The 12,559-nt window shown below is 42.2% G+C and overlaps 1 protein-coding gene across 2 annotated transcripts in view; it reads right to left on the minus strand.

Moving 5' to 3' along the window:
- The window catches only part of LOC311525128 (rho GTPase-activating protein 7-like), a 148,827-nt gene continuing 136,268 nt past the window's right edge, over positions 1-12,559 (minus strand). For both annotated transcript variants that reach the window (XM_084636937.1, XM_084636938.1), the window contains exons 10-14: positions 10,271-10,385; positions 6,496-6,708; positions 5,763-5,980; positions 4,377-4,550; positions 1-1,529 (exon numbers count right to left, since the gene is read on the minus strand). In XM_084636937.1, the coding sequence (XP_084493063.1) occupies positions 1,412-1,529; positions 4,377-4,550; positions 5,763-5,980; positions 6,496-6,708; positions 10,271-10,385 (838 nt within the window). In that variant the 3' untranslated portion in view covers positions 1-1,411. The remainder of the gene's footprint in view (positions 1,530-4,376; positions 4,551-5,762; positions 5,981-6,495; positions 6,709-10,270; positions 10,386-12,559) is intronic.

The following is a 12,559-nucleotide window of genomic DNA, read 5'->3' on the forward strand; positions in this document are numbered from 1 at the left end:
TATCACTCTCCTCATTTAATACCAGACACAAGTTCATCTTAGCTTAGTATTTACACTTACAGCATTTAGATACAAGCAGTCACATTTTAGCTGTCAGCCCTTATGTGATGTAATTGAAGGGGACTCTTCCATTTGACTGTCTCTTCACTTCCTACCTGTGCTTTACTGCTCTAGTTATGGTCAACCACACTGGCTCAGAGCCACTAACTGATTTGCCTACTGTCCAGATATCCCAGCTCTTATCTAGCACTAAGAAAGCTAGTAGTGATTCAGAACTTCTACTAGGTGTTGGTAAGACACTGATAACATTCACACCACCCTCCTTGTGTAAGGATGTAACATTGCATTGCATATACCTAAGCAACTCTTTAATCACAAATGCAACTGCGAATAAGTTACAAGACATCATAAATCCAGGGCAAGTTAGTTTCACAGGAACAATTAACAAAAGACTCAACCCCCACTCCACAGCTGAATAAAAGATTTAACCCTAGGAGTAGCACCTTAATTAGCTGTGTACACACACTTTTTGGCTTTCATGATGAGCAGCTTATTAAATGTACAAAAGGAATGTTTAACCATGATTGCAGTTCAGTAAACAAGCACAATGCCTATGATTGAGCTCAAGTGACTTAAGTTGAAGGTTACATTAAAAAACCAGTTTCTGCTAGGCCAGTCACATAATTTCTGCTGAGAATTTAGCTTGGCTTATGGCCTTTAGTTAACAATTGAAATGTATTCCTAAAGCTTCAACATGGGGAAAGTAGGCAACGCTCTCAAATGCAGGAACTCTACCCATAACATTAAACAACCACCCCCGCCAGATTTGGTTTCCTATTATGTAAAAAGGAAGTATGAAGAGTTAACAGCATATGCTAAAAAGTATTTAGCTGCCTCTAGTAAAAGGCATAGGTTTTCAGCCCTATTTTCAACTGTAAAGAGGTTAAAATTAACTTCACATCTCCACCACCTTATTCAATAAAAAGAAATTTCAAGAGACATAATGCTCTACAATGCATAAAAGTCTACATCTTATAAAATACTTAATGCGTATTTGGAAAAATACCATGTTCTTAGTTTAATAATTTACTTTATAACTATAATTTTGAACCAGCATATTTTGTCTTTCCTGGATGTAACAATTGCATTTTATAGCTTTGTATATATACACATTTGACCTTTTAGCTACCTGTGCAGCCAGTTCAAGAACAGCTTCCTGAAACTGGGGGGGGGAGGAGGGAAGCAGCTTTATAAAATTACTATTTTACATTACATTTATATGCCATTACAAATTACTTCTTGGTTTATTAGTTTTAAAATATAGGCAAGTCTCTTGAGTCTGTAGCTTTTAAAATGATAGCAGAGGAGCAGTTCATTCCTCAGCACCAGCCTCTGTTTAGAACCAGGTGCTTTAGATTTTCGTTTCCTTTGTGTCATTACTGAGAGGTTTGAAGGAGTCTTTTATCCTCATCAGTTCTGCAGCACACATATGACCAAAAACCCTGTTGTACCATTCTGTCGTTCGTCCCCTGTAAACCAAGAAGTCAATATATTAGTAGCCCTTAAAAGATATTTAAACAGGACGAAGCAATTCATTTTCTTTCTGTTCACTACCTTCTTTATTTATAAGCACATACACACCTAATCGTTATTAATCATTTGTACTGCAGTAGTGCCTACATGCCCTCACCCTCACTGTATGTGTGTACATACAAAAGGCCAACTCCTCCCTGTAAAATAGCCTAAAGAGTAGTTTGGCTAGGTCTGGGAAAGAGGGGGGTTTAATGCAAAAATGCCCTAATTCCAGTGGAGAAATATTAGAAGAGGTTCATTTTCTTACCACACCTAGGTTATAGTAGAATTTTTGACTGGTCATCGTGGTGTTAGACAATGACATTTTGCTAACTGCTGCAAATCTCTTTCCAGTGGGTGCTGGGGGTATCTCCATCAAACCTTCCCAAATGAGCCATCATTTCTGCTCTTCCTCCAAGAAACAAAGTTTTTGTAGATGTTGGTAATATTTAATAATCTTTAATTCAGGTGCCATGGTCTACTATTTCAGAAGTAACTAATGGCCTTTGGGTGCGCACCATGATGTGTCAGAAAGTGTTGAGCATCCATTCTCTAAGCCATCAAGGCTTAAGGTGTTTTACGCTGAGCACCCACTTGCAGAGGGAGCGGCTATCACTAGTCACTTTTTGACAATGTAAGTGTGTTGCCATTATTATAGTGCTGCAGGTAACAGATAAACCACAAAAAAACTAAGCAAAACCTCAGTCCTCCACCTACAGTAGATCCACCATGCCTTAGCCTAGATCAGAGATGTAGCTCACACTCCAATGCATAGGATCAGGACATCTGGCAGACATATGTCAGCTGTCATTTAGGACATCAGAGCTAGGTGCCAAATCCTCAGATGCTGACAGCTGTAATTCCTGCTGAAGTCACTGATATTTCAAAGGAAGATACTCGCTCAGCACCTCTTGGTATTTAGACCCTCATAATTCAGCCACATGGATTCCTGTGATGTTGAATGTTCAGCAGTGCGTAAATAGCTAAATACTATTAGCATTCACACCCTGGGGTCTCTCTGGGAACATGCCATTTAGGAAACAAACTCCTGATGAGGAAGGCCCAAAAATTTAAAGCAAAGTGCATTAAGGAATTCCTTTCCAGTCACCTTTTCCCCCCTGATCACCTCACTCTCTGCCCTAAACTTGTAACTGAATCACTTATACAGTGACTCCTCTGCTTACTCAAACTAGGTTTATCCAAATGGTGTCCTCATTAAGGCAAGTAATTGCAAAGTAATTAGATATTTACACAGTGATTGCAGCCATTCCCCAAGAGAGATCCACTTGTTTTTCTGTTCAGTGACATTGGTGGCTATTTCACAGCATGATGGAGACTGTTTAGCCAAAGTGGTGCCACTTTACTTGGGACTCTCAATTAACTAAAACCTAAAGGGGTGAAACAAAATGTAGCAATTCAAGTCCACTGGACATTTCACAGTATCCTCAAAGTTGGCTCAAATTTCTGGAAGCTTTTCAGAGCTCAGATGGGAGGAGAGTCATGCACAGAGGGTAAAGCACACATGAAAAAGAGAGACTACGGTATAACACTGTGCCTCAAATGTTTTTAAAAATTGAGACATGAAATTTGAAGTTGACCCTTCCATCTCTCCAGCAAGACCTTACAGAATAAGTCACATTTTTTGGCAGCATTGGGGTTACTAGAATTCACTGTTCTTATGAGTGAAATCTAACTTTCCTCCAACATCATAGGACTTGAGTCTCTTCCACCAGCTTATTTATTTTGAAACACCATGGAGAAAAAAATCCCTCTACACATAATACCCCATTAGCCTGCCTTTGATTAAACTGTGTACTATATCCCCCTCTACAGGTCAGAAGCAAAGCATATCCTGCAAAACAACTACTTTGTGCATGATTGAAGCTCCCACTTAACCAAACATTCTGCATGTGCCCCAAGATGTTAAAATATTGGGGGTTAACCTGTACCTGTTTGTTGTTTTAGGGAGAAAGATTAACAAGAGTTATCCTGGTTTATAGAAATCTAGCTAACATGCAGCCCCCCTTTGTAACTTACGAGAATGTGCATTGGCTCCACCAGCAGAGAATGTGAAGCAGTCATCTTTCCCAGCTTCTAGATATTCAGCATTGGATTATACCAGTTGCTTGCTGTTTTCTACCTCTCTCCCCGTAAACCCACACAGATCATTGCAGCCACAAATAGGGCAGAACTATTATAAATAGCTCTCTAACAGCACACAACACTGTGTGACAGCTTCAAGACAGGATGTGATGAATAGTTCTAGTACTCATTGTTTGAGGCAATTAAGATAAAATTCACAGTAAAAAAAAAATCTCAGTAAAAGATTATGTGGGGTGTTAAATACCATCTGTCCCAATACCAAATAGTTTTGTTTTTGATACTCTGGGGGAACAGAATACTTCTCTACAGCGAGCACAAACTCAAACCTGTGGTAGACAACCCCACTTGGCAAAGATGTCTATGTGAATACACAAAATAAATCAACAGGCACTTCTTATCCAAAGACTTCAAAGTGTTTTTACTCAGGTGAGGAAGTAGCATTATCCTAATTTCACAAGGGGGAACTTTTACAAGGAAGAGAGGTTTGCCCTAGATCATCCAGCAAGTTAGCAGAGCCAGGAATCGAGCCCAGACCGCAGCCTCGGGCCCTCTCCACTTGAGTGCTAAGTATTATTTTATGTTAATTTCCTCTACGTTACTGTAGAATGTGTGTGACAGAACATACTGGTGGCTGGAAAGGTATGCTCAGGACCCAGCAGCTCCATAGGGCTAAGGTAAAGAAGCATAAACTAAAATGATACCTCGTGTCTGTCCGGCAGACGTGAGTCACTTTGGATTTCTGGGAGCCAGCTGGTTCTATGAGATACTGACACAAAAGGACATCGGCCAAAATCCCATGCAGAGTAGCTCCTTCACTGTCAACTGAAGTAGCTGCCAAAATACAGGTGCCACTCTGGGGATCAGTCCTCCAAGTCCTAGAACAAAGGAGGACATTTTTAGGATGTTTCGCACAGGATGTTTTCACATGGCTGGACAATCGGATGTTCTGCCTGTGGCGTAAAGCAATATTCTGACGGGCAGAGACCAATTCAGTTAATGCACGACATGAATAAAAATCTTTTCCAGGCCTCAATCCATATGGAGGAGGCTTACAAATCCTGCCATAAATGATCTATTATTTGTGTTGCACTAGCACCTACAGGTCATGGATGAGGGTTCCTTTGTCCTAGGCACTGTTCAAATGCATAATAAAGACAGTCCCTGCCCGAACAGTTTACAATCCATATAGAAGAGACATACAGAGGAGCTAACTAAGTCCTAATCTACACTACACACTTACGTTAATATATTGCTCAGGGGTGTGGAAAATCCATACCCCTGAGTTACATAGTTATAATTGACCTACCCCCCTGTATAGACAGCGCTATGTCAATGGGAGGGCTCCTGTCAACATAACTACCGCCTCTCTGGGAGGTGGATAACGTACGCCCACAGAAAAAGCGATCATGTCGGCGTAGGTAGCATCTTCAGTAAGTGTTACAGCGGCGCAGTTGCACTGATAACCAGAGTCCTGCACACACATGAAACCACACTACACATGAGCACAACGATCTGCTCAAGTAGATCCAGGAGCCTAAATCACCTGAGCAGATCTCAATCAATCAATCCAAGTCTCCCGCCTATACCTTCTTAGGAAGAAAGAGTGATAGAATAGGATCTATTCATTGCCATAGCGGGCTAGAATTTACATTTTTCCCAGACACAAACCAAGGTTTCTCGCACTGGGGGATAATACAGCTACGACAACAAACGTTTGCAGTTGTGCTATAATTTTTAGAAGAAAAGAGGCAGGAATGTGGCAACAATTTCTGAATCTCATCAGTGTAAGCCTCTTACCGAGTCTGTAAGCTCTTTGGGGAAGACTGTTATTGTCATATGTGGCACATTTGCCTGGCAAATGAGGGCTCTAGGCATTACCGCAGTATACACTGTATCACAATAATGTACAATCAGATTGGTGGTTAGTTACTCAGTAGTTATCCTGAAACCACAGGGAACTGCACCCCTTTTTGATTGACGTGGAACTGGAACAACCCAGCATCAAATGCTGGGAAGCAACACGCACCAAAGTTGGGCTATAAATTGTGTTTGGGAAACCAACGAGAAAAGTCAAATCATTTCCTTACCTCAAAACCACATACTCCCGTGGCAGGAGGGGTGACATGCTTTCTCTTGTATAGTGATAAACATCTGTTTCATCATCCCAGGTCTCTAGTATTTTAGCCTGCTGCAGACTTGGGTCCCACAGATGCTGCTCTGTCAGTATGCGCTGGAGGATTACTTTAGAAGTGGCATCGATTTCAGTGGATGCCTTCCATAAGCGGACATGGTAGTTATCTTCCACCTTAGAAGACAATTAATGGACACTAGTAGTCTACTAGGAGTAGATTTAGTGATCCGTTCCACCACTCCCTCCCTCCAGCAGAAATCTACACAGCCTTTCAACAAGGTGTGTGTTATAGAAGAATGGTTCTAGGAGACAAAGTGTAGTAAAGGGGGCTTTATAATATGAATAAACTGCCCAGTCAGTATGGATTATGAGTACTCATGTTTCTGGTATCTACAATGAACTTAACTTATCTGGTATCTTAACTTTCTCCTACAAGATGGATATCTTGCCCAGATAAGGGTGTGCCATAGATGAAGGGCGTGCAAGTCACAAGTGGGCAACTCAACTTTGATTAATACTAGACTATAAATAAAAGGCACCAGAGAGTTGCTGCTAGCTCGAAAGGGCTCTGGGGCAGTTCCTGAATGGATGTTAGGCAGAAACACAGCTAGTTTCAGCACACCCACAAGCTCAGAAAGGTGCATAATTATTAACTTCCATCTTTGCTAACACCCCAGCATCAGATTTACCTTTTTATTCGCCAATTCCACACGTTCCAAGTTTGAACAAGTAACCCAGCTCTTGAACTTTTCCTTGGCATCTCGCAGCAAGTCCTGCATGGAGTTCTCAAGGGAAATCAGCATGGAGTGCCTCATTGAGGCGGTCTGATTAGAAGCCCTTTCACTCAAGCCATTCTGTTCATATAAGTCATCACAACACTGATCCAGGCAATAGTCGGGCATCTGCAAGGGGAGGGGATGTTGGATTCTAAGCACAGTTCCATTACATTTATTCTTACACTGGGAGAAAAATCTACTAGGATAATGATCCTTAAGTGAATGTGAACTCACTACTGGAGACTCTTTATGTAAAAGTTACAAGCGCAAAAGCAAGTGCCAATGAATATTCTAAAGCGTTCCTTGGAAGAGCTGGACTTGCTAATGCGGCGAGACTGTGAATGAATGATCAGCAATCAGGAGCAGCCCAACACATTTTATAGCACTAGATGTGAAAATAAAAACCACCGCCCTGAGCAATAGGAAAGCTAGTTTAAGGAATGACCTCCTCTCTCAGAGTTGGAGCACTGTAGTGGGATTCCTACATTAAACCCCTTGCTCTTTCACCACTTCAGTGTGCAATGTGGGGTTAGTTGCTTCACACCCATCTGTGTTGAGGCTTTAACTATACTATTTTATCTCAGGAAATCAAATGACTAAGTCCCATTAAAAGTGTATTCTGTCTATAAATGTGTTTAAAAACGCTGCTTATTAAATCCCAACACCTCTAAGAAGAATTTATATTAATTCTGCAGAGACAGAAACAGAGGTAAAGGAGCACGGCTTGCTTTTCTGTGGGTTAGGCTATCTAGATCAATTTCAGATGAAAGCCACAGCCTCAAATGTTCCAGGTAGGGAGGTTACAGCATTTTCTGGCTCATACCAAGAGACAGAGTAAGGTTCAGACAGGAATTTCCATTTCTCAGCAGCAGTTCCTGGCTTACTGACAACAAGGTAGAGATGACTGATCGGAGATGAGATACACCATCTCCTTTGCATGTACACAACTTGCCTGATCTTACAGAGCATGCCTGGGGAACTGCTTACATCTTTTATACTACGCTGGCCCAGGCTGTGGAGCCAGCCATCACACTGATTATTGTGGGGCCATTGGCTGCATAGGAGGGAGGACAGGCCTGCCTACTAGGGAGAAAGAAAAGGAGTACCTGTGGCACCTAGTCTCTAAGGTGCCACAAGTACTCTTTTTCTTTCTGCGGATACAGACCAACACGGCTGCTACTCTGAAACCTACTAGGGAGAGTATACACAAAAGAGAGTTTTCAGAGTAGCAGCCGTGTTAGTCTGTATCCGCAAAAAGAACAGGAGTACTTGTGGCACCTTAGAGACTAACAAATTTATTTGAGCATGAGCTTTCGTGAGCTACAGCTCACTTCATCGGATGCATACTGTGGAAAGCTTATGCTCAGATAAATTTGTTAGTCTCTAAGGTGTCACAAGTACTCCTTTTCTTTTCACAAAGAGAGAGTGAAAGAGTATTCCAAGGTCTCATTAAAAAGTACAGCCAACTCCATCACCACAAGAGACTGACTTAATGGGCTGAGAATTCTTCTCTGATAAGGAAGCCTCTCCCGCAATGAAAGAGTTTGGCCAGTCTGGGAGAAGCTGTGATATGGTTAATGGAAGAGTGCAGAGGGTTGCAGGTATGCTTGCATAGGGAGACAGAGCTCTTCTCCAGAGCAAACAACGCACAACACTTCATTAGTGTCCCGCTCTAGCACCCGCCAATGGAGTCTCCCAAGCTGCTTTGCAAAATTGACCTAGCTTCTCAGCAAGTGAGCTATTATCCCTATTTTACAGACACAATAATTATAGGCTCCTCAGTGGTAGCGACACGGCTGCAAATCTGTCAGAGGCACATCCCGCACCACTGCAAAAAGGGGTTTGCTTGAGTGGGGCTTACCAGGCCCCTCTGAAACTGGCAGAGTGCATCTACATTGGGGGTTTGCATCTGTAGCTACCCCAGCCCAGGCCCATGTGACTTGCCCTATGTGGCACAGCCAGTGGCAAGGCCGGGAACAAAACCCTGAACTTTCACTACTCCTTTCGTTTATACATGTTATGCACCAGAATCTGTTGCAGGAGGTGATAGCTCTTCTTTTCCACCCTGTTCTTTGCAGCTTCTTCCCCCACCCCCCATTCCTTTTCTATGCCCCCTCCCCACCCCCATACTGCAACATTTCTTTCCCATGCTCACCCTTCAAATACAGGCCAACACTGAACCTGGATGCCTAAGCCAAGGGAGAAGAAAAGGAGGACTTGTGGCACCTTAGAGACTAACCAATTTATTTGAGCATAAGCTTTCGTGAGCTACAGCTCACTTCATCGGATGAAATAAATTGGTTAGTCTCTAAGGTGCCACAAGTACTCCTTTTCTTTTTGCGAATACAGACGAACATGGCTGTTACTCTGAAATAAGCCAAGGGAGGAGGCTGGAGGGACTGGAACATCCCACCCTCCTTGCCTGTGAAGGTATTTTGGAAAGCTCCAATGGCCCTCCATGAAGCTGAAGTTTTTTCAACGGGCCATTTCAGCACCAAGGTGGAAGGGACAGCCTGGCACCAATTAACAGACATGTGAATGCTGCCAAGGGGAGTGGCAGAAGTGCCTGGATGCCAGACTGATTCTTGATCCTTATCCAGCTCTTGCCTCAACAGCGTAATTGCAGACTCCCACGTGCAGGTCAGTTAGCTTGCTGGAGGGAGCTAACCAACTGACAGCAGCCTTCACAGGAAGAGGAAAAATGAGGGAGGAGAGTATGCAATTAGCTGCCTTCCCCAAGGGCTCCAGCGAGGGGGAACGTGCACATTCCCCCTTGTGAAGGATGTTTTAAATCACTCTGGGATGGTGAGTTCCCTTGGTTACACGCTTATCATTAGAGCCCTGCATCCCACAGATAGAAGGGGCTGCTCACTGCCTGCACGTAGGCTACACTCAGCTCAGGGTTGTAGAGATGCCCTACCTGAGTCAGTTAAATGCTGGATATAGAGGATTCCTGGAGGCATACGCCCGTGGGGTAAGCATTGCCAGGTGAGGTTGCCAAGTTATTTCTATCTCTAACTGGTAATACATTTAGAAACGCTGTCCTAAGCCAAGCCAGCTGAAAAAAACAACTGCACAGAAATGGGACATCTTAAATAAACTCGGAGTTGGGTCTTAAAAAGAATCCTGGTTCTGAGCTCTCAATACAGTGGGGCTGAACCAAAACCCAAACCCCACCTCAACCTCTGTGGCTCGGGCCCACCCCCCGAAGCACACAGATATATCCAGAGCCTCGGAGGACTGGGTTTAATCACAGGAAGAAAGAAACAGCAGAATCAAATTTTGCCATCCAAGTACTGTACAGCAGATACAATGACCTCGACAACAGAATTCTCCCTGTATTAAGGTCAGTAGGACACAGATACCACACCAAAGCATTAGGAATTGCAAGCAGAAGAAAGAGCAACAGGATAGTTTCCCTGGGCCAAGTTATGACTCACTTTCATCCTCAATAAAAAAAACAAACCTTCAGGGTTTGCTTCAGGGGTTGTTTGGATTATTTTAAATTGTATTCAAGAAACAACAGAAGGACATTTACTCTTGCCAATAGGCAGCAAAGAACTTGCAGGCATGTCCAGTTTAAGCTTCAGGGCTGGAGAATCCTACTGGCATATTCACTTTTCTAATGAACATGATGGACACTTTCCGTAACGTTGTAACATAGGGGGTGTTATAGCAAGAGACATACCTGGAAGAGTCTGTTGCACTCCATTATCATGTGGGCCAAGCCTTGGGTGGCTGCCAGATTTTCGCTCAAATCTCTCTGGTCTGGTTTTCCCAGGCTGTACTTCCTCTGGCTGGACCTAGAGAGAGGGTTAACAAGGATTTTTTTTAAAGGCACAGCAGACTAAATAAAAAAAATTTAAAAAGAGGTGAAACACATCATCATCAGCCTGGAAGCTCTAGGGAATTTCCTCATTTACTCTGGTTTCTGAATTTCTGTGTTACAATGAGTTCTGTACACAAACAGCTTCACTAGACAAGTCTTCTGTCATCACTTTCACATGGACAACATTGTGAAAGCTACAGTAATCTTGAAAGTAAGCTGCATAGAAATGGTAGCCTTGAACCAAACTTCTGAGATACCAAGGTGCACTAGTGCTACTGAGGCTTACCAAAATTTTACAAGTAATACAATCTTTTACTGAACAGTAATTAGACAGGATTAGCCAAAGAAATTAATGAGCTCTCATTGATGTGTTCAGCATGAGTTAAGTGTTTAGTTATATCAGTCACCTATGTACTCTGTCTAAAGACTTTTTATAAAATCATCACAATCCTCAGAAGTGCTGCCATATTGCTATGTTTTGCTAACTCATGTTACCAGCATTTTAGGCTCTTTCCAGACATAATCTTTATATGACACTAGTAACACTCACTCACAATAGCTTTATCTTGGAACATTCCTACTGAACAACTTTTAAAAAAGTGCGGGCAATAAGGACCCTTGACTATTCCTTAGAGCCTTTTAGAATATGTCCCTTTGAAGTCTGAATCCTAAAATAAAATATTAACTAATTATTTGAACTTAAGATTCAAAGCACCCTTGTTTCTAAAATGATTTTAGGCTCCTTGCTGTTGCAATGTAGAGTTAAAAGTAAATCCAAATGGTACAAACCACTAAACTATGAGTCTCAATCTCCCAAACATTACAGATTGCTTAATTCTGGTCAGGATTTGCAATTGAAAAGCTATCAATCACTCTGCCACATTCCTGGCTCCACTCACGTCTTCTCTGACTATGATCAGCAGCCCTGTCATTGTTTCAGCTTCAGTGTTAGCTCTTCCCAGCAAGAGCTGAGCATCACAGGACTTGTTTTACTGGCAGATATGCATCTTGAGATGCTTTGTGCTTCTTAAAAGCAAATTCTTCACATTTTTCATCTCTATTTACTTTTCTCAGAGAGTGTCATTAAATCTGAAATGCACAAATACCATGTATGTGATATGCTTCCTCACCTAAATGGAACGTAATATCCTTATCATTAGATTGCATAAGATGAAGAAGCATCTGCTTTGACAAGGGCATGATGTTTTTGTCAAAAGAAAACAGCCCTTTCCTGCCTCGAAACAAGTTTATCCACAAGCACAGCCATACTGTATAGGAAACAAACAAGAACTTGCATTGAGGCTAGACTAGATCCTGAATGAGCATTCTCAGAGGTTACTGTACTGATTCTACCTAGAAGAACCTCCATCACTGCATAAACTGCCAGTAAATGTTACACAATTAGGATATTTTAGAGTAGCAGCCGTGTTAGTCTGTATCCGCAAAAAGAAAAGGAGTACTTGTGGCACTTTAGAGACTAACAAATTTATTTGAGCATAAGCTTTCGTGAGCGACAGCTCACTTCATCGGATATTGTTGCTTATTAAAATTAAAATCACTCAGTCCCCCTGGCATCCTTATCACCAAACAGAATTAGTACCTGAGATAGCTACGAGCTGGAAACTAGCTGCAGGAGCTTGAATGTGCAGCTGGGTTTTTACATGTAAATACTAACAGGAGTTAGGAAGCCCACTCCTACCCACTTCTGTGGAATACAGCCATCTCTATTGCATGTTACCTGAGTGCAAGCAGAATTGACTAACCAATTTATTTGAGCATAAGCTTTCGTGAGCAGCAAACTTCGTCAGGAAGACTATTCTGACCCCTCTCTTCATAAGGCACAGACGGAGTGGGTTTTTTGCTATATCCTTTGGTGTAGATATTGGGAGAAATCTAATCTGAGTGAGCAGCTCACGAAAGCTTATGCTCAAATAAATTGGTTAGTCGCTAAGGTGCCACAAGTACTCCTTTTCTTTTTGTTAAATGAGAGTTTTTCTGTGCCATGTTGACTGTATAAATAAAATGAGCCAAAATGTACCTTGCCTGTTCAAAAAAAAAAAAATAAATCTGGAAGTGCTCCAGATTTGTCCCATATGTGACAGCCCCGTCCTTAGGGGAGATGAGAATACATCACCCTCCTGCTCTTCT

Source organism: Lepidochelys olivacea (assembly GCF_965140295.1).
Source record: "Lepidochelys olivacea isolate rLepOli2 genome assembly, chromosome: 8".
NCBI classification, from domain to species: Eukaryota; Metazoa; Chordata; order Testudines; family Cheloniidae; genus Lepidochelys; species Lepidochelys olivacea.